General features: G+C 43.8%; 1 protein-coding gene across 1 annotated transcript; it reads left to right on the forward strand.

Moving 5' to 3' along the window:
- Positions 1-10,314: 10,314 nt before the first annotated feature.
- On the forward strand, positions 10,315-12,889 carry LOC106588175 (protein S100-A1). The gene is made up of 3 exons (XM_014176899.2): positions 10,315-10,620; positions 12,035-12,185; positions 12,630-12,889. Exons 2-3 carry the CDS (start codon positions 12,045-12,047, stop codon positions 12,786-12,788), a joined length of 300 nt encoding a protein of 99 aa, XP_014032374.1. The 5' UTR covers positions 10,315-10,620; positions 12,035-12,044; the 3' UTR covers positions 12,789-12,889.
- The last annotated feature ends 7,813 nt before the right edge of the window (positions 12,890-20,702 follow it).

Below are 20,702 nucleotides of genomic sequence, written 5' to 3' on the forward strand. Positions count from 1 at the left end.
GTAAATCTTTTTATGAATAACTCACCACAGGTTAATGAGAAGGGTGTGCTTGAAAGGATGCACACAACTCTGCAATGTTGGGTTGTATTGGAGAGAGTCTCAGTCTTAAATAATTTTCCACACACAGTCTGTGCCTGTATTTAGTTTTCATGCTAGTGAGGGCCGAGTATCCACTCTCACATATATACATGGTTGCAAAGGGCCTCAGTGTCTTAACAGCTCGATTTGCCAAGGCAGGATACTCTGAGCGCAACCCAATCCAGAAATCTGGCTGTGGCTTCTGACTTAAATTCAATTTTCACAGAACCGCTTGTTGAAATTTCGATGAGGCTCACTTGTTCAGATATCGGTAAGTGGACTGGAGGCAGGGCAAGAACGGGATAACGAATCCAGTTGTTACAATGATGGAAAGACCTGTGTGTTGTCCTTGTTAATGCAAACAGAGAAGAGCTCCAACTTCTTAATCATAGCCTCAATTTTGTCCCGCACATTGAATATAGTTGCGGATAGTCCCTGTAATCCTAGATAGGTCAGTCGTGTGAGAAACTCGTCATCATGTAAGCGGTCAGACAAGTGAAAATTATGGTCAGTAAAGAAAACTTTAAGCTTGTCTCTCAATTCAAAAAAACGTGTCAATACTTTGCCCCTTGATAACCAACACACTTCTGTATGTTGTCAAAGCGTTACATGGTTGCTGCCCATATCATTGCATAGTGCAGAAAATACATAAGAGTTCAGGGGCCTTGCTTGAACAAAGTTAACCATTTTCACTGTATGTCCAAAATGTCTTTCAAGCTGTCAGGCATTCCCTTGGCAGCAAGAGCCTCTCGGTGGATGCTGCAGTGTACCCAAGTGGCGTCGGGAGCAACTGCTTCCACGCGCGTTACCTCTCCACTATGTCTCCCTGTCATGGCTTTTGCGCCATCAGTATAGATACCTACATGAGAAGCAGCTACGTTTGGCTACATATGGACCCCTTAGTGGAATTCCCAGGAGAGAGCAACAGTTAATGTGATTGGATGTTAATTATTTGACTAGGCTGCCTGTATTTGACATTGTGTTGTTATTTCGCTGAACACTAGATGGTTTAATTGTATTTTTGGCAGTGAAACAAGAAAAAAACCTGTTTGAAAGTGAAGGTAGTTAAGGTCCAGACTGTGGCGGAGCTTGTGCATGGCCTGCCGGGCACAATACCAGAGCACAAACGTGTTCTTGTTTTGGCCACCGCAGTTGCGAGGAGTTGAAAAGTAGATGGGACCTGGCTGCATAGGGTCAGAAGGTAAGTGTACCTGTAAACCTCAAAAGAACATTAAGATAAGTGAATGAAAGGAAATTGTAACGTATAACGTAATATCATTTTTTTTATGCATAATTTTCAGGTAAGTTTCACTTACGTACAAATGTGCAGAGCAGCAGCACTGCTTACAGAAACATCATCTTGGAAACTATAAATAATGACACAGCCTGACTACACGTACCTCTGGAAAATACAGAAATAATGTGAGATCAATAAAAGTAGTGGCAATCATGTTGGAGGTCAATTAAATAATCAAAACGTGTTTTTTATGCTTTACATACCAAGTGTTGTCATCGATTCCTTGTAGAGACGCCACACTGCTGCTTTTGTCACATGGGATGGAAGCAGCTTTCCACCAAAGTGTTTGTGTCCTGGGTGGCGTCCTGGTAATACTACTGCATTATCCTCTGCGTAGTTGTTGATGAAGTTCACCACTCGCTGCAAGTCCTCATGCTTCAAGTGTAACCTGTGCTTGCTTGGGTCAACTCTCTTTTTGATGCATAAGCAGAATCCGCGAAAATTGTAACCCTTTTCCCTTCTCCCACTTTACAGGCAGTGGTGAGTGCCAAAAGTTTGGCCTGTTGAGCTGAGAAAGTATCTGGTAATGGTTGTTGTATGTGAGTGGTTCTATTATTTTTCACAATGCCAAACACTGCATGTTTCTTCCCTGTAGTTTGATCTATATATGCAGAACTGTCAACAAAAAGCTCCAAGTCGGCATCAGTCAGGGCAGTGTCAGAGAGGTCAGGCTGGTGCACCTACGCAAGAACAGTGGGCTCCAGTGTCAATTAAGAATGGGATAGTTCTTCCATGTATCCAAAGTTTGATTATTGGGTCTTTTTTCCCATCTTTGGGGACACTGGAGGAAAGGGTCTGGGCCTCTTCATTGCTGATCGTCAGGAAAATAGGAACTGTTGGGGTTCTGATTTCCTTGTGGCCAGACACCTCCTCTTCCCCCTCTCTGTGGTTGATTTCCTCCGTGTCCTCCTTGGTGGCCAGGACCAGGCTGGTAACCTCCTTGTGCCTGCTGGGGAGGTGCTCCATAGGTTTGGGGTTGCTGCTGATATCCACTTTGTTGTTGGTATCCTCCTCTGTGTCCTCCTCTGAAATTTCCTCTCCCTCTTCGGTTCACTCCAGGTGTTGTAGCCCATCCTTGATATTGAGGATTTTGTGGACATTGGCACCTCATGTGTCCAAATTGTCCACACCCCAGCATTGCATAGGTGGCATTCTGGGTCATGGTGGGCTCCATGGTTGTGGGTTCCCATAGGTCTGAGGGGGAAATTGTACAAAAGCCACTATGGGCTGTGGTTGTGACGCAGGTCCACTTGGGGGCGCTGTAGGGACAGGAGTGTTCATCATCACCATGTCAGGCTCACCTCCTTTATTACACTTCTCCAACTGAGCCAATTGGGCCTTTTTTACTGCACCATCAAGCCCCTGTTTTCTTGATTCCTCTGCTTGTTTAGCACAAAGCCAGTTCTGGCAGTGGTGTCTCATATAATCCTTGCGTTCCCCACCCGCCTTTCTATCCCAGCCCACGACACCCCTCAGTTGCATCTGTACATTTTCTGGGAGGTTGCGGCAGGCTCTGTCATAAAACATGTTCCTCGGTGGCTTCAGAATGGTCATGGTGCTCTCCCAATTCCTCAAGCCATTTCTGTTTCAGGTTATCTATCCAACCCCCGAAATCTGAGTCGGGTCCAAATTTATAGTCAGATATTCTAGTCATGCCTCGCATGGTAGTGAACATATCTCTCAAGCAGTCCCATAGGTGTTGTCTGCACTGGCTTAACTCCAGCTCAGCGGGTTGAGCCATTAACCCACAACAGATCATTACATCAGTGAACTGTCCATGGGTGAGTGCCCGGGATATAATTGCCTTCATATCTCCAAGGCATAGGGTGTGGTGGCCCCCCCACACCCCCCGGGCCTTGTTTGTACACTAGAGGGAACACGCCCTTTGGGTCATCATCCAAACTTCTTGCGCCATATCCTCTACATTTTTCCTCTTCCAGTTTCATTCTTTCCATTTTCTCTTCTATATCACCTTCCATTCTTTCCTCTTCCATGAGTTGTTCTCTTAGTTTTTCATATTGTCTCCGGTTTTCCTCAGAATTGTCATCCTATAGGTCCCTCAGTTGTTTTCGGTGTTCGTGGACTTTACACCTTAAGCCTTTCCATTGTTCTTCGAGAACACAGTATTCTTTTACCCATTCCAAACTTTGTTCTTCCATCATAGGTCTGGCAGTTCTCACTGATTTGTATGAGATCTTTATCTTACTGCCTGTTTCCCAGTCCTTCTCCGGATCCCAGGGTCCAATATATTATTTATTTGCATTTCTGTTATTTCATAGTTTTGATGTCTTCACTATTATTCTACACTGTAGAAAATAATAAATTATAAAGAAAAACCCTTGAATGAGTAGGTGTGTCCAAACTTTTGACTGGTACTGTATATAGGAGGAAGGTGGAATCCTATTACACCAGCTCCAACGCTCATCCTATGTGGCAGGACGTGCAGACGATAGCTCATCCTATGTGGCAGGACGTGCAGACGATAGCTCATCCTATGTGGCAGGACGTGCAGACGATAGCTCATCCTATGTGGCAGGACGTGCAGACGATAGCTCATCCTATGTGGCAGGACGTGCAGACGATAGCTCATCCTATGTGGCAGGAAGTGCAGATGATAACGGATTACAAGGGAAACCCAGCCGTGAGTTGCCCAGCGATTTATAGAAGTCCCAAAAGAGCTTAAAGCCTTTTATGATCGCTTCGAGGAATGTAACACTGTGCCTTCTGTGAAAGGCCCTGTTTTTCCAGATGACTGTGTGATTTGACTCTCCGTGGCCAGTGTGAGCAAAACGGTTAAACAGGTTAACAATCACAGGGCCGCCGGACGGAATACCCGGGCCCGGTTCTCAAAGCATGCGCAGACCAGCTGGCAAGTGTCTTCACAGACATTTTAAATCTATCCTTGTCCCAGTCCGTAGTCCCAACATGTTTCAAGCTGACCACTATTCTCTCTGTTCCCAACAAGGTAACCTGCCTAAATGACTATCGCCCTGTTGCACTCACATCTGTAATTATGAAGTGCTTTGAAAGGCTGGTCATGATACCTATCAACACCATCTTCCCAGACACCCTATACCCACTCCAATTTGCATACTGCCCCAACAGATCCACAGATAATGGATCTGTGGATCTTAAAGATAAATCTTTAATTTCACTTCACACTTCCCTCTCCTACCTGGAAAAGGGGGGGAAATAACTATGTGAGAATGCTGTTCATAGACTACAGATCAGCGTTCAACAACATAGTCCCCTCCAAGCTCATCACCAAGCTAGGGACCCTGGGACTGAACCCCTCCCTCCCTCTGCAACTGGATCCTGGACTTCCTGACGGGCCTGCCCCAGGTGGTGAGGATAGGCAACAACACCTCCGCCACGCTGATCCTCAACACGGGGGCGATTAGTCAGCCTACAGGGAGAAGGTCAGAGACTTAGCAGGACAACAACCTCTCCCTCAGTGTCAGGGTGGCAGGTAGCCTAGTGGTTAGAGCGTTGGGCCAGTAACCGAAAGGTTGCTCGAACAAATCCCCGAGCTGACAAGGTAAAAATCTGTTGTTCTGCCCCTGATCAAGGCAGTTAAACCACTGTTCCTAGGACGTCACAGTAAATAATTATTTGTTCTTAACTGACTTTCCTAGTTAAATATATACACTGCTCAAAAAAATAAAGGGAACACTTAAACAACACAATGTAACTCCAAGTCAATCACACTTCTGTGAAATCAAACTGTCCACTTAGGAAGCAACACTGATTGACAATACATTTCACATGCTGTTGTGCAAATGGAATAGACAACAGGTGGAAATTATAGGCAATTAGCAAGACACCCCCAATAAAGGAATGGTTCTGCAGGTGGGGACCCCAGGCCACTTCTCAGTTCCTATGCTTCCTGGCTGATGTTTTGGTCACCTTTGAATGCTGGCGGTGCTTTCACTCTAGTGGTAGCATGAGACGGAGTCTACAACCCACACAAGTGGCTCAGGTAGTGCAGCTCATCCAGGATGGCACATCAATGCGAGCTGTGGCAAGAAGGTTTGCTGTGTCTGTCAGCGTAGTGTCCAGAGCATGGAGGCGCTACCAGGAGACAGGCCAGTACATCAGGAGACGTGGAGGAGGCCGTAGGAGGGCAACAACCCAGCAGCAGGACCGCTACCTCCACCTTTGTGCAAGGAGGAGCAGGAGAAGCACTGCCAGAGCCCTGCAAAATGACCTCCAGCAGGCCACAAATGTGCATGTGTCTGCTCAAAAGGTCAGAAACAGACTCCATGAGGGTGGTATGAGGGCTCGACGTCCACAGGTGGGGGTTGTGCTTAAAGCCCAACACCGTGCAGGACGTTTGGCATTTGCCAGAGAACACCAAGATTGGCAAATTCGCCACTGGCGCCCTGTGCTCTTCACAGATGAAAGCAGGTTCACACTGAGCACGTGACAGACGTGACAGAGTCTGGAGACGCCGTGGAGAACGTTCTGCTGCCTGCAACATCCTCTAGCATGACCGGTTTGGCGGTGGGTCAGTCATGGTGTGGGGTGGCATTTCTTTGGGGGGCCGCCATGTGCTCGCCAGAGGTAGCCTGACTGCCATTAGCTACCGAGATGAGCTCCTCAGACCCCTTGTGAGACCATATGCTGGTGCGGTTGGCCCTGGGTTCCTCCTAATGCAAGACAATGCTAGACCTCATGTGGCTGGAGTGTGTCAGCAGTTCCTGCAAGAGGAAGGTATTGATGCTATGGACTGGCCCGCCCGTTCCCCAGACCTGAATCCAATTGAGCACATCTGGGACATCATGTCTCGCTCCATCCACCAACGCCACGTTGCACCACAGACTGTCCAGGAGTTGGCGGATGCTTTAGTCCAGGTCTGGGAGGAGATCCCTCAGGAGACCATCCGCCACCTCATCAGGAGCATGCCCAGGCGTTGTAGGGAGGTCATACAGGCACGTGGAGGCCACACACACTACTGAGCCTCATTTTGACTTGTTTTAAGGACATTACATCAAAGTTGGATCAGCCTGTAGTGTGGTTTTCCACTTTAATTTTGAGTGTGACTCCAAATCCAGACCTCCATGGGTTGATAAATTGGATTTCCATTGATTATTTTTGTGTGATTTTGTTGTCAGCACATTCAACTATGTAAAGAAAAAAGTATTTAATAAGATGATTTCTTTCATTCAGATCTAGGATGTGTTGTTTAAGTGTTCCCTTTATTTTTTTGAGCAGTATATATATATTTTTTTAAGTAAGACCAAGGAGCTGATCGTAGACTATAGGAGAAAGAGGGGAGAGCGCACCCCCATCCACATCAATGGGGCTGTTGTGGAGCGGGTAGAAAGCTTTCAGTTCCTTGGCCTCCACATCACTAAGGACCTAATATGGTCAACGCACGGCAGCGCCTCTTCTCTCTCAGGATGCTGAAAAGATTGGCATGGGCCCTCGGATCTTCAAAAAGTTCTACAACTGCACCACTGAGAGCAACTTGACTGGCTGCATCACCGCTTGCTATGGCAAATGCACCGCCCTTGACTAAAATTCACAACAGAGGGTGGTGCTGACAGCCCAGTACATCACAGAGGCCGAGATCCCTGCCATCCAGGACCTCTATATCAGGCGGTGTTAGAGGAAGGCCCAAACAAATGTCAAATACTCCAGCCACCAAGCCATAGACTGTTCACTCTGCTACCTTCTGGCAAACGGTACTGGAGCATCGGCTCTCGGACCAACAGGCTCCCAGAGAGCTTCTACCCCCAAGCCATAAGACTGCTAAATAGCCAGACTGCTAAATAGTCAAGCAAGGGTACCCAAACTACAGTATCTGCACTGACTCTACACACACTCACTAAACTATATATACAAACCATAAACAAACTCACTCACACAAACTGCATTGACCCGCCCACACAAAATCCACACACATTCACATGCACTACATACGCACACACATACATAACATACGCAGACTGACACAACACACACACACACACACACACACACACACACACACACACACACACTCATAATTTGCTGTTGCTTCTCTGTTCTTAATTTGACTGTTATTGTTATCCATCCTGATGTCTAGTCACTTTACCCTGCCTTCTTGTACATATCTACCTGAAATACCTTGCACATTGATCTGGTACTGCTACTCCCTGTCACAAGCGTCAGAATGAGTAGACCAAGGTGCAGCGTGGAATATGTTCATCTTGAGTTTAATGAAGAAATGAACACTTTACAAATTAAACAAAAATGACAGCCGACAGTTCCGTCAGGTACTTACAACTAAACGGAAAACAACTACCCACAAAAAACAAAGGAAAAACAGGATGCCTAAGTATGGCTTCCAATCAGAGACAACGATAGACACCTGCCTCTGATTGGAAACTATACCCGGCCAAAACATAGAAAACAAAACATAGAATGCCCACCCACCTATCACACCATGGCCTAGCTAAACAGAGAAAACACAGCTCTCCTAGGTCAGAACGTGACACTTCCTGTATATAGCTCCACATTGATCTGGTACTGGTACTCCCTGTATATAGCTCCATTCTTGTGTATTTTATTTTATTCCTCGTGTTACTATTTCTATTTCTAAACTCTGCATTGTTGGGAAGGGTTTGTAAGCAAGCGTTTCACGGTAAAGTCTATAGCAGTTGTATTCGGCGCATGTGACGAATATCATTTGATTTGATGATGTTGATATAAGTCATCTGAAGAGACGAAGAGACTAGTGTGACATGATAACCCTGCAAATATGCCATTACACAGCAAGTTAAACATTTTTGCAAGGCTCAAAATAATAGGAAAATTATGACATTTGCAGAAGATTCTCGTAGTGTAAAAAGAAAGAAAGTCGCATATTCTGTGTATGCTTCCAACAATTGGGTAAGCCTAACGACCAACGTTTCGAAAACATAGTGCCTTCTTCAGGTTTTAGTATATCAAATATTCATCTTAGGTGTGGGCAGTTTGGTTTGGCTGTTTCTCTCACTGACCCTGTAGATATTCAAGTTCAAGATATTAAAGAATTTGTTTGGTTGTGCAGTTCAGTTTACTATCATAGGAGTTATACAAATAGAGAACCCTCAAGCATGACAGGCAGCACAAACTATTTCTTTCTAACGATAAGCCATGGGTAGTGGAGCACAATGAGGCTCAAAGAGCCATTGAATGTCACATGTGAGTTATGCGTTGGGAAATAAAGAATGGGAAAGAGCAGTGGTGTAAAGAACTGAAGTAAAAATACTTGAAAGTACTACTTAAGTAGATTTTTGTGGTATCTGTACTATACATTGTTTTGACAATTTTTACTTTTACTTCACTGAAAAGAAAATAATGTACTTTTTACTCCATAAATTTTTCCTGACACCGAAAAATACTTGTTACATTTTGAATGCTTAGCAGGACAGGAAAATGGTTTAATTCACACACTTATCAAGAGAACATCTCTGGTCATCCCTACTGCTTCTGATCTGGTGAACTCACTAAACACATGCTTCGTTTTTAAATTATGTCTGAGAGTTGGAGTGTGCCCCTGGCTATCAGTAAATTTAAAAAATAACTAGAAAATGTGGTTGTCTGCTTTGCTTAATGTAAGGAATTAGATATTATTTATACTTGTATTTTTCCTTTTGATACTTAAGTACATTTTAGCAATTACATTTACTTTTGATACTTACATTTAAAACCAAATACTTTTAGACTTTTACTCAAGTAGTATTTTACTGGGTGACTTTCACTTTTACTTGTGTCATTTTCTATTACTATATTTTTTACTTTTACTCAAGAAGGACAATTGGGTACTTTTTCCACCACTGGAAAGAGTATAGACGATTGAGAGGGAAAAGGGTAGAGGCCGAAAATATTGTATCTTTTTATAAAGCTGGGTGTTGTCGCTAGGTGACCCTCCCTGGATGCCCATGTCTTTTTGCTCAGCAAATTCTGTCATACCTCTTCACAACGTATGCCCACACCACACACACACACACAAACGCAAGCACACACACACACACACAAGGGTTAGGGCAGAGAAGCAGACCAGAGAAAAAATGAAGGAATAGAATGGGAGAGACGAAGAGAACTCTGCCATTGCATCAACTTCCCCTCATTGCTACAGTCCCAAACAACTACATGTAAAACTTTATTTTAAATCTTTCACTTATATTAAGAATTTCACTTTTAGTCTACACCTGTTGTTTACGATGCAAGTGAGGAATACAATTTCATTTGATTAGTAGAGGACTAGACCATTACAAGGCTATTCCACTAGAGGGCATAAAAACATGCCCATCCAAAAGTTTCAATGTTGCACAATAAAACTGCTGCACCCCTCCATTAGGACCACTTTACATGGCGGTTGCAGAGACATATTTTTGTTTTCTGGCTATTTAACGATGCAGTTTTGATATGTGGTGTAGACAGATATACACCACTGCTTTCTCAATCAGAATGTATCGAAATGTACAGAAAACATAATATTAATTATTATATTGCTGAGAACATAACTGGATTTACTATAGCTTTCTTATTGGAGCAGGAGGTTGGAGCTCCTCCTATTAAAAAAACACCTAAATGCTATGTGCTATTCCATATAGTGCACTACTTTTAACCATGTGAAAATGAATGCACAATATAGAGAATAGGGTGCCAATTGGGACACACCTATAGGTCTGGCCTCTCATGTCATCATAACCACTCCCAGAGTGATACAAATCACACAGGTAAAAGTCTCACTACATGTAGTATCAGGGACGGTCACCATCATAAATTCTGTCTACAACTGCTTGGCTAATTATTAACACTCCGATCAACTGTAATGATAGTGCTTGCTCAAACAAGTTGTTTGTCATTACAATCAATACTAATTGATAATTTACAGTAGGCTATGTCTATTTTTCTGTACCTCACTCTAAATTTCCATTGTTTAGCCCACCTCATTTATTCTGTGTATAAGTGGGAGATTAATAAAATGTAGGGCTATTAATCATTTAGAGAAAAAAATATATGTTGAGTTAGTCATTTTAATCGTTTTTATTACACAGAGCAAAATATTAGCTTGACTATGTTTGATAGGTTTACCAAGGTAACCTACTATCATAGTCTTACTGTCTTGCTCAATATCCACGGTATCATTACTTCCTTCACTGAAGGCAGCGCATACAGGGCGTCGCCTGTCTATAAATTCTCAGGCGTGATATTTCTCAACTCTGCACAATTCAACCTCTTCTCAATCGCCAACTCAACACTCGTGAACGGTAAGAATTCAGCCTCTAACACGAATGTAAACAGTCGATTCAAGCTAAATAGTTTTGTTAATCCTATCTGATCTCCTCCTTCAACTCAGAAACTAGTATGCGGACTTAAAATATTTGCATTCTTCGTCTTGTGCGGTTGACTTTGAAGTGGGTGTCCAGACTTTTCATCTGTAAATATAAAAGTGAACATAAGTCACTTTTTACAGTCCAGACTAACATTTTTATGTGTTCTGCATTGATTAAGGATTTTAAAACTTCATCATTTTTATAACTAAAATAATTACACTTGTCAAAAGAGTAATAGAGCATGGTCAACATATAGGTATATAACCTGTCATGTTTGCTTAACAATTATAGCACTAGAATTGTGTGTGTTATAATTGTTTTGCCTAAAATATAATTCATTTTTTATATTATTTAACATTAAGGAAATTGACTGGAAATAAATGTTTCCTTTCATTCAATTTCCAGTCAAGTCCCCATCTGCTGCTCTGACTCATTCTACCCATTTCCTTTTAGCCCTAATGATAATAACCATCATGTAGTATTGTCTAATATTAACTCAGTGGAGTCCAGAGAGACTAGACCAGGGTGTGGCTCACTTTGAATGAATGGATTTAGAGCTGACTGTCGACATGTACACACACATGTTTCCTCAGTGTTGGTGCAGCCTCTCTTTCTCTTGTCCAGTTTGTCTTTCCTTCTACCCAGTTTTGGACTACATTTTCCACACATTCAGTAATTTTCTCTCTTATCTCAGAGAAATGGCTTATAAAAAGAGGTAGTAAAAAATGATGTATGAGTATGAGATCATCTTTGGGATGAGATGGAACGGGCTGTACGCAGCATGAACATACCGCCGTCCAATCTGCAGCAACTGCGTGATGCAATCGTGTCATGATCTTTTATAATCCATTTCTCTATCTAATTCACTAAAACCAGGTCAAGTTAGGTCAAAGTATCTGTGTTTTCTTTGTGTATCTGACTGGTACAGGATGTATGGGAATGTATTTGTAATCAACTTTTGTTGGTGGAAGTTTGCTAGATTACTCATCAGAGCATTTCTCATCGGAATAGGCTGGGCATATGGCACAGGGTACTGATTTTCTTCAACACGTTCTAATGCTCAAATACATACACACACACACACACACACACACACACACACACACACACACACACACACACACACACACAGAGAGATTACGAAATTCACTCATGAAATATAGTTCCTTTAGCCAACATCTATCTCTTACTCTGAATTTGCTGTCATTCAAATGTAATCTCTCTCTCTCTCTCTCTCTCTCTCTCTCTCTCTCTCTCTCTCTCTCTCTCTCTCTCTCTCTCTCTCTCTCTCTCTCTCTCTCTCTCTCTCTGTCTGTCTCTCTCTCTCTCTCTCTCTGACCTCACTCAGACCTGCAGCCATGCCGTCAGAACTGGAACGTGCCATGGAGTCCATGATCACCGTGTTCCACAAGTATGCTGCTAAGGAGGGCAGTGGCAACACTTTGAGCCGCCGTGAGCTCAAGGACCTGATGGAGAACGAGCTCTCTGGCTTCCTCAAGGTGGCCATCTCTAATACTTTCTCTACTAAGGCTGCGTCCCAAATGGTACCCTATTCCCTGCTCAAAAGTAGTGCACTATATAGGCAATAGGGTGCCATTTGGGATGCACAGTATCTTATCTCTATTACTATCTACTACTAGCTGTAGTAGCACTCCGTGTTAGTTTGATACAGCAAACATGCACACTTTATGATTAGGAACAGGAGTTTTTCCTGATCACGTGAGGTAACCAGGAAAAACTCGGGCGCTAGTCATAAGGTTTGACTAGGGCCCAGAGTTTTCCCTGATTTAAGTGGTCAGCAAAACAACTTGTCCCTACTTGTCATGTACTGTACCTGCCCAATAAAGAGTAGAAACTTTCACTGTTGTCCCATATTAATATCAGTGAAATTAATATCAGTATTAATATTTAGTATTATTAAAATGTCCCTGTCTTCCTTTCAGTCTCAGAAGGACCCAACCACAGTAGACAAGATAATGAAGGATCTGGACTCTAATGGTGACGGAGAGGTGAACTTTGAGGAGTTTGTTTCTCTAGTCGTGGGCCTGTCCATCGCCTGTGAACAGTGCTACCAGATGCACAAGAAGAAGATGGGGAAGTGAGGGATGAAACGAGGAGAGGAGGAAGGTGCGCAGAGTTGAGAAGGGTTCTAATTTTCACTTTTGTAATTGTCACACTGTCCATTAAACACAAAGACCAAGAAGGTGTTGTCATTATTTTGTGTGCGTGTTTGTGTGTGTGTGTGTGTGTGTGTGTGTGTGTGTGTGTGTGTGTGTGTGTGTGTGTGTGTGTGTGTGTGTGTGTGTGTGTGTGTGCTAAGCAAGCAGCGTGAAGTCCTTTGTGTAAAGTACTTCACGCTACTTGTTTAGCATGTGTGTGTGTGTATGCGTGCGTGCATGTGTGTGTGTGAGAGACGAGGAGAGAGAGACTTTAAAACGTTTTTATATGGTTTTATATGTGTTATAACCAATCTATTGGAGTTCTATCAGAGTAAAAGTATTGTATACGTGTGTTGATAACTTTGTCTACATGCTCACAAGACAAATGCATGACAGTCTTGAAGACCCCATATACCAGGGGTATTCAAGTCTTACCCTACGAGATCTGCAGCCTGCTGGATTACTGTCATACCTGATCATTAAATGCACCTACCTGATATCCCAGGCCTAAATTAGTCCTTTATTAAAGGAGAAAAGGTAAGAAAGAAAAAAAGCATGTTGACATCTGTTGGGATGATTCCTATTCTGAGACAGCTGCCCTCAGAAGAATGTCAACAAGCATATACCATGTCATTTCACAGCTTTACCTGTGATTTCAGTCTTATACAAAAGACATAAAGCATACCTGGATTTGTCATAGAGGGCAGAGGTAACTATCCTGTGAGGCTGATAAAGATTCACTTAGCACCACCGAGAGGAATGCTCAGAATGTTCTACAGTACAGTACAGTACACACCTTCGGTCCTCATGATCTTTGGTCAGACATCTATCTACATCTTATCTTTATGATTCAAAATGGTGTAACATTTTTACTGCGAAACACAGTACAGTTGAAAAATTCTTGATTTTGTCTTAATTTAATTGTATATAACAGAGGCCATCAAAAATAACTATAGGGTGGTTGAATAAATAGGACACATACTGTATTGTCATATCATTATTTTCCCTACAAGGCCTTTCTCATTGTGTGTCATGGTCTGGTGCATGTTGGGTAACAAAAGCAGCGGCTGGGTAAGCTGTTATTTCTCTCTCTCTCTCTATCTCTATCTCTCTCTGAGTGTACTTGGGCAGGGCCTACTCTGCGGCCAACCAATGTTATTGGCTACAAGATCAACAGGGGAGTTGTTAGGTAATGACACATAGAAAGGTTTTGGAAACTTCCCTCTATCATCTCATAACATAATTTCTACTCACTTTGTGCTATGTGCATTTTACAGAATACTGTACTGCTCTATAGTGCACTGTGTTAAATGAGACAACAAAAATCCACAGACATTTACATATTCTTCATTTTTACATTATATTTAGTGTATTCATGTGATTTCCTTGTGGTTAATTTATATTTCCAAATTATGAGGTTGGAATAATACTGTGAATGTCACGACTTCCGCCGAAGTCGGTCCCTCTCCTTGTTCAGGCGGCGTTCGGCAGTCGACGTCACCGGCCTTCTAGCCATCGCCGATCCACTTTTCATTTTCCATTTGTTTTGTCTTTGTCTTACACACCTGGTTTCAATTCCCCAATTACTTGTTCATTATTTAACCCTCTGTTCCCCCATGTTTGTTTGTGAGTAATTGTTTATTGTAAATCGGTCCGTTATTGTGGGCTCGCTATATTACTTTGTATATGTGTATTTTGAGTAAAGTACATTGATTACTCATATCTGCTGTCCTGAGCCTGACTCTCTACACCAGCTACACACAGGACCATTACAGTGAAATTGTGAAAGTTCTTGCTTGAGAAATTGCTCTATTTCTAGAAGATATTTTTGTTCCTTTTTGACCATTTTAATTGATATTGAGATTGAAAATAAAAAACAGCTGCATTGGACCTTTAAGATAGCTAGTTGGGAAAAGCATATATCTAAGTCGTAGTGAGTACATTTTTCCTCCATAAAGTAGCAAGTGCTAGCAGGAAAAAAGTCAAGTGCGAGTGTTAGTTCACGAAATGCAAGTGTTCTTTTTTTTGCGAGAGGGAGGGGTGCTGTAGGATTATTTAAGATACTCTTTGAAGGGGTAGAGTTTCAGATGTTTTCGGAAGATGGGGCACCAGGACAGAGAAGAGCTTTGAATGGGCTGAGCGGGAGCTGCCCTCCCGCAGGGACAACATTAAATACATACCCAGTGAGCAAAACTGGTTGAAAAAAATACATATTTCCAACCAGTTCTGCTCTCTGTGGTGGAAGTCATTGATCACTGGTTTGAGAGTCATTCTCAGAAGAAGAATGGTCAGAGAATTTCAATTCCAAATATTTAGATAAAAGCCCTAAAAATAACAAATGTAGTTCCATTTACAATGCCTGTCTCAAAGTATGTCCATCTAATTATTTAAAAACAAGAACAAGGTTTGGCTTGCTCTGGACAGGTCCTCTTGTCCTTTGCATTCTGGGATCACTGTGATTAGTCCACAGTTCCATCTTTGACCACTAGATCTCAGGAGAGTACAATAATTCTACTGTTGAACTCTAAGCTTGACAAAAAATGGACAACAAATCAAGCTATGCTATGGCATCTCATGGTCGTATCCATTAGGCACCAAACGAAAGGAACATGGAGGCACTACCAAAACCGGTGTCCAATGACTAACCCTAGTTTCTGTTTTCTGTTGCAAAACCTTTTGATACTCTATTGCCCTAATGAATACAACCCAGATCTACTTATTATGTTAACCCTCACATAAACACAGCAAAAAAAAAGAAACGTCCTCTCACTGTCAACTGCGTTTATTTTCAGCAAACTTGACATGTGTAAATATTTGTATGAACATAACAAGATTCAACAACTGAGACATAAACTGAACAAGTTCCACAGACATGTGACTAACAGAAATTGAATAATGTGTCCCTGAACAAAGGGGGGGTCAAAATCAAAAGTAACAGTCAGTATCTGGTGTGGCCACCAGCTGTATTAAGTACTGCAGTGCATCTCCTCCTCATGGACTGCACCAGATTTGCCAGTTCTTGCTGTGAGATGTTACCCAACTCTTCCACGAAGGCACCTGCAAGTTTCTGGGGGGAATGGCCCTAGCCCTCACCCTCCGATCCAACAGGTCCCAGACGTGCTCAATAGGATTGAGATCCGGGCTCTATGCTGGCCATGGCAGAACACTGACATTTCTGTCTTGCAGGAAATCTTGCACAGAACGAACAGTATGGCTGGTGGCATTGTCATGCTGGAGGGTCATGTCAGGATGAGCCTGCAGAAAGGGTACCACATGAGGGAGGAGGATGTCTTCCCTGTAACGCACAGCGTTGAGATTGCCTGCAATGACAACAAGCTCAGTCCGTTGATGCTGTGACACACCGCCCCAGACCATGACGGACCCTCCACCTCCACATCGATCCCACTCCAGAGTACAGGCATTGGTGTAACGCTCATTCCTTGGATGATAAACGCGAATCCGACCATCACCCCTGCTGAGACAAAACCGCGACTCGTCAGTGAAGAGCACTGTTTATCAGTCCTGTCTGGTCCAGCGACGGTGGGTTTGTGCCCATAAGCAACGTTGTTGCCGGTGATGTCTGGTGAGAACCTGCCTTACAACGGGCCTACAAGCCCTCAGTCCAGCCTCTCTCAGTCTATTGCGGACAGTCTGAGCACTGATGGAGGGATTGTGCGTTCCTGGTGTAACTCGGGCAGTTGTTGTTGTCATCCTGTACCTGTCCCGCAGGTGTGATGTTCGGATGTACCAATCCTGTGCAGGTGTTGTTACACGTGGTCTGCCACTGCGAGGACGATCAGCTGTCCATCCTGTCTCCCTGTAGTGCTGTCTTAGGCGTCTCACAGTACGGACATTGCAATTTATTGCCCTGGCCACATCTGCAGTCCTCATGCCTCCTTGCAGCATGCATAAAGGCATGTTCACACAGATGAGCAGGGACCCTGGGCATCTTTCTTTTGGTGTTTTCAGAGTCAGTAGAAAGGCCTCTTTAGTGTCCTACGTTTTCATAACTGTGACCTTGATTGCCTACCGTCTGTAAGCTGTTAGTGTCATAACGACCGTTTCACAGGTGCATGTTCATTAATTGTTTATGGTTCATTGAACAAGTATGGGAAACAGTGTTTAAACCCTTTACAATGAAGATCTGTGAAGTTATTTGGATTTTTACGAATTATCTTTGAAAGACAGTGTCCTGAAAAAGGGCTGTTTCTTTTTTTGCTGAGTTTATGTAACAGAGATAAGAACGTGCCATAAGGTCCCTTCACAGCTAGGTGGAAATGTCGTCAATGGAGCTATGGAATTGGATCCTTTTTTCACACCTCAATTGGTTGGTATGTTGTCAAGGAGGACGGTCACATGTGTTTGCGAGCAGAGGACCACTAGTTCTGACCACTAGTTCGAGCCCAGTATGGGGACAGGGACAGTGTAGGAAGCCATACTGTTATCAGCACACTCCACAACACTCTCAATTTAAACATTATTATCTTTGAAGGAGAGAAAATATATTTTTAAAGCACACACAGTGGAGGTTAATGTAAGCAGAGGTGGGTATAGTTGTTTGCGTATGTGAAACCGGGGTCAAGGGTCAGTAGAAAAGGAAGAAAAAAACTGAGAGGAGTTCCACAGGGGAGCATGCACACACACACACACACACACACACACACACACACACACACACACACACACACACACACACACACACACACACACACACACACACACACACACACACACAAAACCCAGGCCTTTATTATCCAGTGTTCACATATAGGAGCAATAGTTAAATAAACATCAGGCACACATCCACATGCATATATACTGCAAAAAAAATAAAGGGAACACTTAAACAACACATCCTAGATCTGAATGAAAGAAATCATCTTATTAAATACTTTTTTCTTTACATAGTTGAATGTGCTGACAACAAAATCACACAAAAATAATCAATGGAAATCCAATTTATCAACCCATGGAGGTCTGGATTTGGAGTCACACTCAAAATTAAAGTGGAAAACCACACTACAGGCTGATCCAACTTTGATGTAATGTCCTTAAAACAAGTCAAAATGAGGCTCAGTAGTGTGTGTGGCATCCATGTGCCCGAATGACCTCCCTACAACGCCTGGGCATGCTCCTGATGAGGTGGCGGATGGTCTCCTGAGGGATCTCCTCCCAGACCTGGACTAAAGCATCCGCCAACTCCTGGACAGTCTGTGGTGCAACGTGGCGTTGGTGGATGGAGCGAGACATGATGTCCCAGATGTGCTCAATTGGATTCAGGTCTGGGGAACGGGCGGGCCAGTCCATAGCATCAATGCCTTCCTCTTGCAGGAACTGCTGACACACTCCAGCCACATGAGGTCTAGCATTGTCTTGCATTAGGAGGAACCCAGGGCCAACCGCACCAGCATATGGTCTCACAAGGGGTCTGAGGATCTCATCTCGGTACCTAATGGCAGTCAGGCTACCTCTGGCGAGCACATGGAGGGCTGTGCGGCCCCCCAAAGAAATGCCACCCCACACCATGACTGACCCACCGCCAAACCGGTCATGCTGGAGGATGTTGCAGGCAGCAGAATGTTCTCCACGGCGTCTCCAGACTCTGTCACGTCTGTCACGTGCTCACTGTGAACCTGCTTTCATCTGTGAAGAGCACAGGGCGCCAGTGGCGAATTTGCCAATCTTGGTGTTCTCTGGCAAATGCCAAACGTCCTGCACAGTGTTGGGCTGTAAGCACAACCCCCACCTGTGGACGTCGGGCCCTCATACCACCCTCATGGAGTCTGTTTCTGACCGTTTGAGCAGACACATGCACATTTGTGGCCTGCTGGAGGTCATTTTGCAGGGCTCTGGCAGTGCTTCTCCTGCTCCTCCTTGCACAAAGGCGGAGGTAGCGGTCCTGCTGCTGGGTTGTTGCCCTCCTACGGCCTCCTCCATGTCTCCTGATGTACTGGCCTGTCTCCTGGTAGCGCCTCCATGCTCTGGACACTACGCTGACAGACACAGCAAACCTTCTTGCCACAGCTCGCATTGATGTGCCATCCTGGATGAGCTGCACTACCTGAGCCACTTGTGTGGGTTGTAGACTCCGTCTCATGCTACCACTAGAGTGAAAGCACCGCCAGCATTCAAAAGTGACCAAAACATCAGCCAGGAAGCATAGGAACTGAGAAGTGGTCTGTGGTCCCCACCTGCAGAACCACTCCTTTATTGGGGGTGTCTTGCTAATTGCCTATAATTTCCACCTGTTGTCTATTCCATTTGCACAACAGCATGTGAAATGTATTGTCAATCAGTGTTGCTTTCTAAGTGGACAGTTTGATTTCACAGAAGTGTGATTGACTTGGAGTTACATTGTGTTGTTTAAGTGTTCCCTTTATTTTTTTGAGCAGTGTATATTACCAACGCATCATATGAGAACACAATTATCTTCACAGACAATGATAATATATTTGTGTCACCATGATGAGATATAGCATACACCTGCATATTGCAACATCCTAAGGCCAAGGGGATATTCAATGGTTATCGTATAGATACTTAACATAGTTGAAATTCTGATCCTTACATGTGATCCTATTGTATTGAAGGCTAATGGTAACTTGAAGACATATTGAATTAAGGTTGAATTAAGGACGAATTCCAAAGAGCAGACAGAAAGAGAGGAATGTGGTCGTTCAGCTCAACAACAATGTAGCGCTTCTAACAAATTGATAAGTCGAGCAAGGACCAGGCCAAACACAAAACTCAAACATATACACATACAGACAAATGCAGAAACGCAAGCAAGTACACATAATGCATGTATACTTGATACCTCTACAGGAACGGTGTCACCCCGCGGGGTGGTTGAGCTAACATAAGCTAATGTGATTAGCATGAGGTTGTAAGTAACAAGAACATTTCCCAGGACATAGACATGTCTGATATGGGCAGAAAACTTAAATTCTTGTTAATCTAACTGCACTGTCCAATTTACAGTAGCTATCACAGTGAAATAATAGCATGCTATTGTTTAAGGAGAGTGCACAGTTGTCACGGATCCCTCTGGAACTGTTTCATTGCGCACACCTGGTTGTAAGGCTTGGGCGTAGTGGGTGAGGAGTCAGGTGCAGGAAGCAGAGAATACAGGGTAGTGTTTTTAATGAACACAGCGGCGAAACACAAGCCACCCCACAGCGATCCAGAGCGCACACAAAACCAAAGTGCCCCAAACACAGGGGACAGAAAATAGTCGGCGCAAACCACACACTAGCACCTAAACACATGAGCGTGTACACAAGCAAAACACAGATCAACAATCCCGCACACAGAGCATGCGGGCCTACTGGCTAAAATAGCCCAGCTAATCAGCCCAACACAAAACAGGTGCAAACAATAAATGAAAAGGGGGAAAAAAGGGAATCAGTGGCAGCTAGTAAGCCGGTGACGACGACCGCCGAGCGCCACCCGAGCAGGAGGGGGAGCTACCTTCGGTAGGAGTCGTGACACTGGTCCCCATTCCCACTGATTGTAATTGTTTAAATGTGCCCTTTGGTTTCCATTGGGCTGTCGATTATTGTTCCAATGTCCATTGGTCGTGTGAGTACCTGTGCTTTGTTGTTTTGGCTTTCATGCTGCTTGTATTGCTTGTATTGCGCAGATGATTACGGGTCTCATCCCGTGGTGTATCATCCGTGGTGTATCATTGTGCGCTTGTGTTTTCGGGTCTCATCCCGTGTTATTTATTCGAGGTACTCCTCGCTCTTTTTGTTTGGGTTTCAACCCTGTGTTTTGTATACGTGTTTGTTTGGTCTTCGTTCCCGTGCCATGGCACGCTGTAATTTGGATCAATAAAAACCTCTAGTACGCATTCCT

This window comes from Salmo salar, chromosome ssa27 (assembly GCF_905237065.1).
Source record: "Salmo salar chromosome ssa27, Ssal_v3.1, whole genome shotgun sequence".
Lineage (NCBI taxonomy): Eukaryota > Metazoa > Chordata > Actinopteri > Salmoniformes > Salmonidae > Salmo > Salmo salar.

Excerpts from the sequence above, each read along its gene's own strand:
- LOC106588175 (XM_014176899.2), top strand. The coding sequence starts at position 12,045 with ATGCCGTCAGAACTGGAACGTGCCATGGAGTCCATGATCACCGTGTTC. Across the intron at positions 12,186-12,629 it reads AGCTCTCTGGCTTCCTCAAG|TCTCAGAAGGACCCAACCAC; the intron begins GTGGCCATCTCT and ends TCTTCCTTTCAG.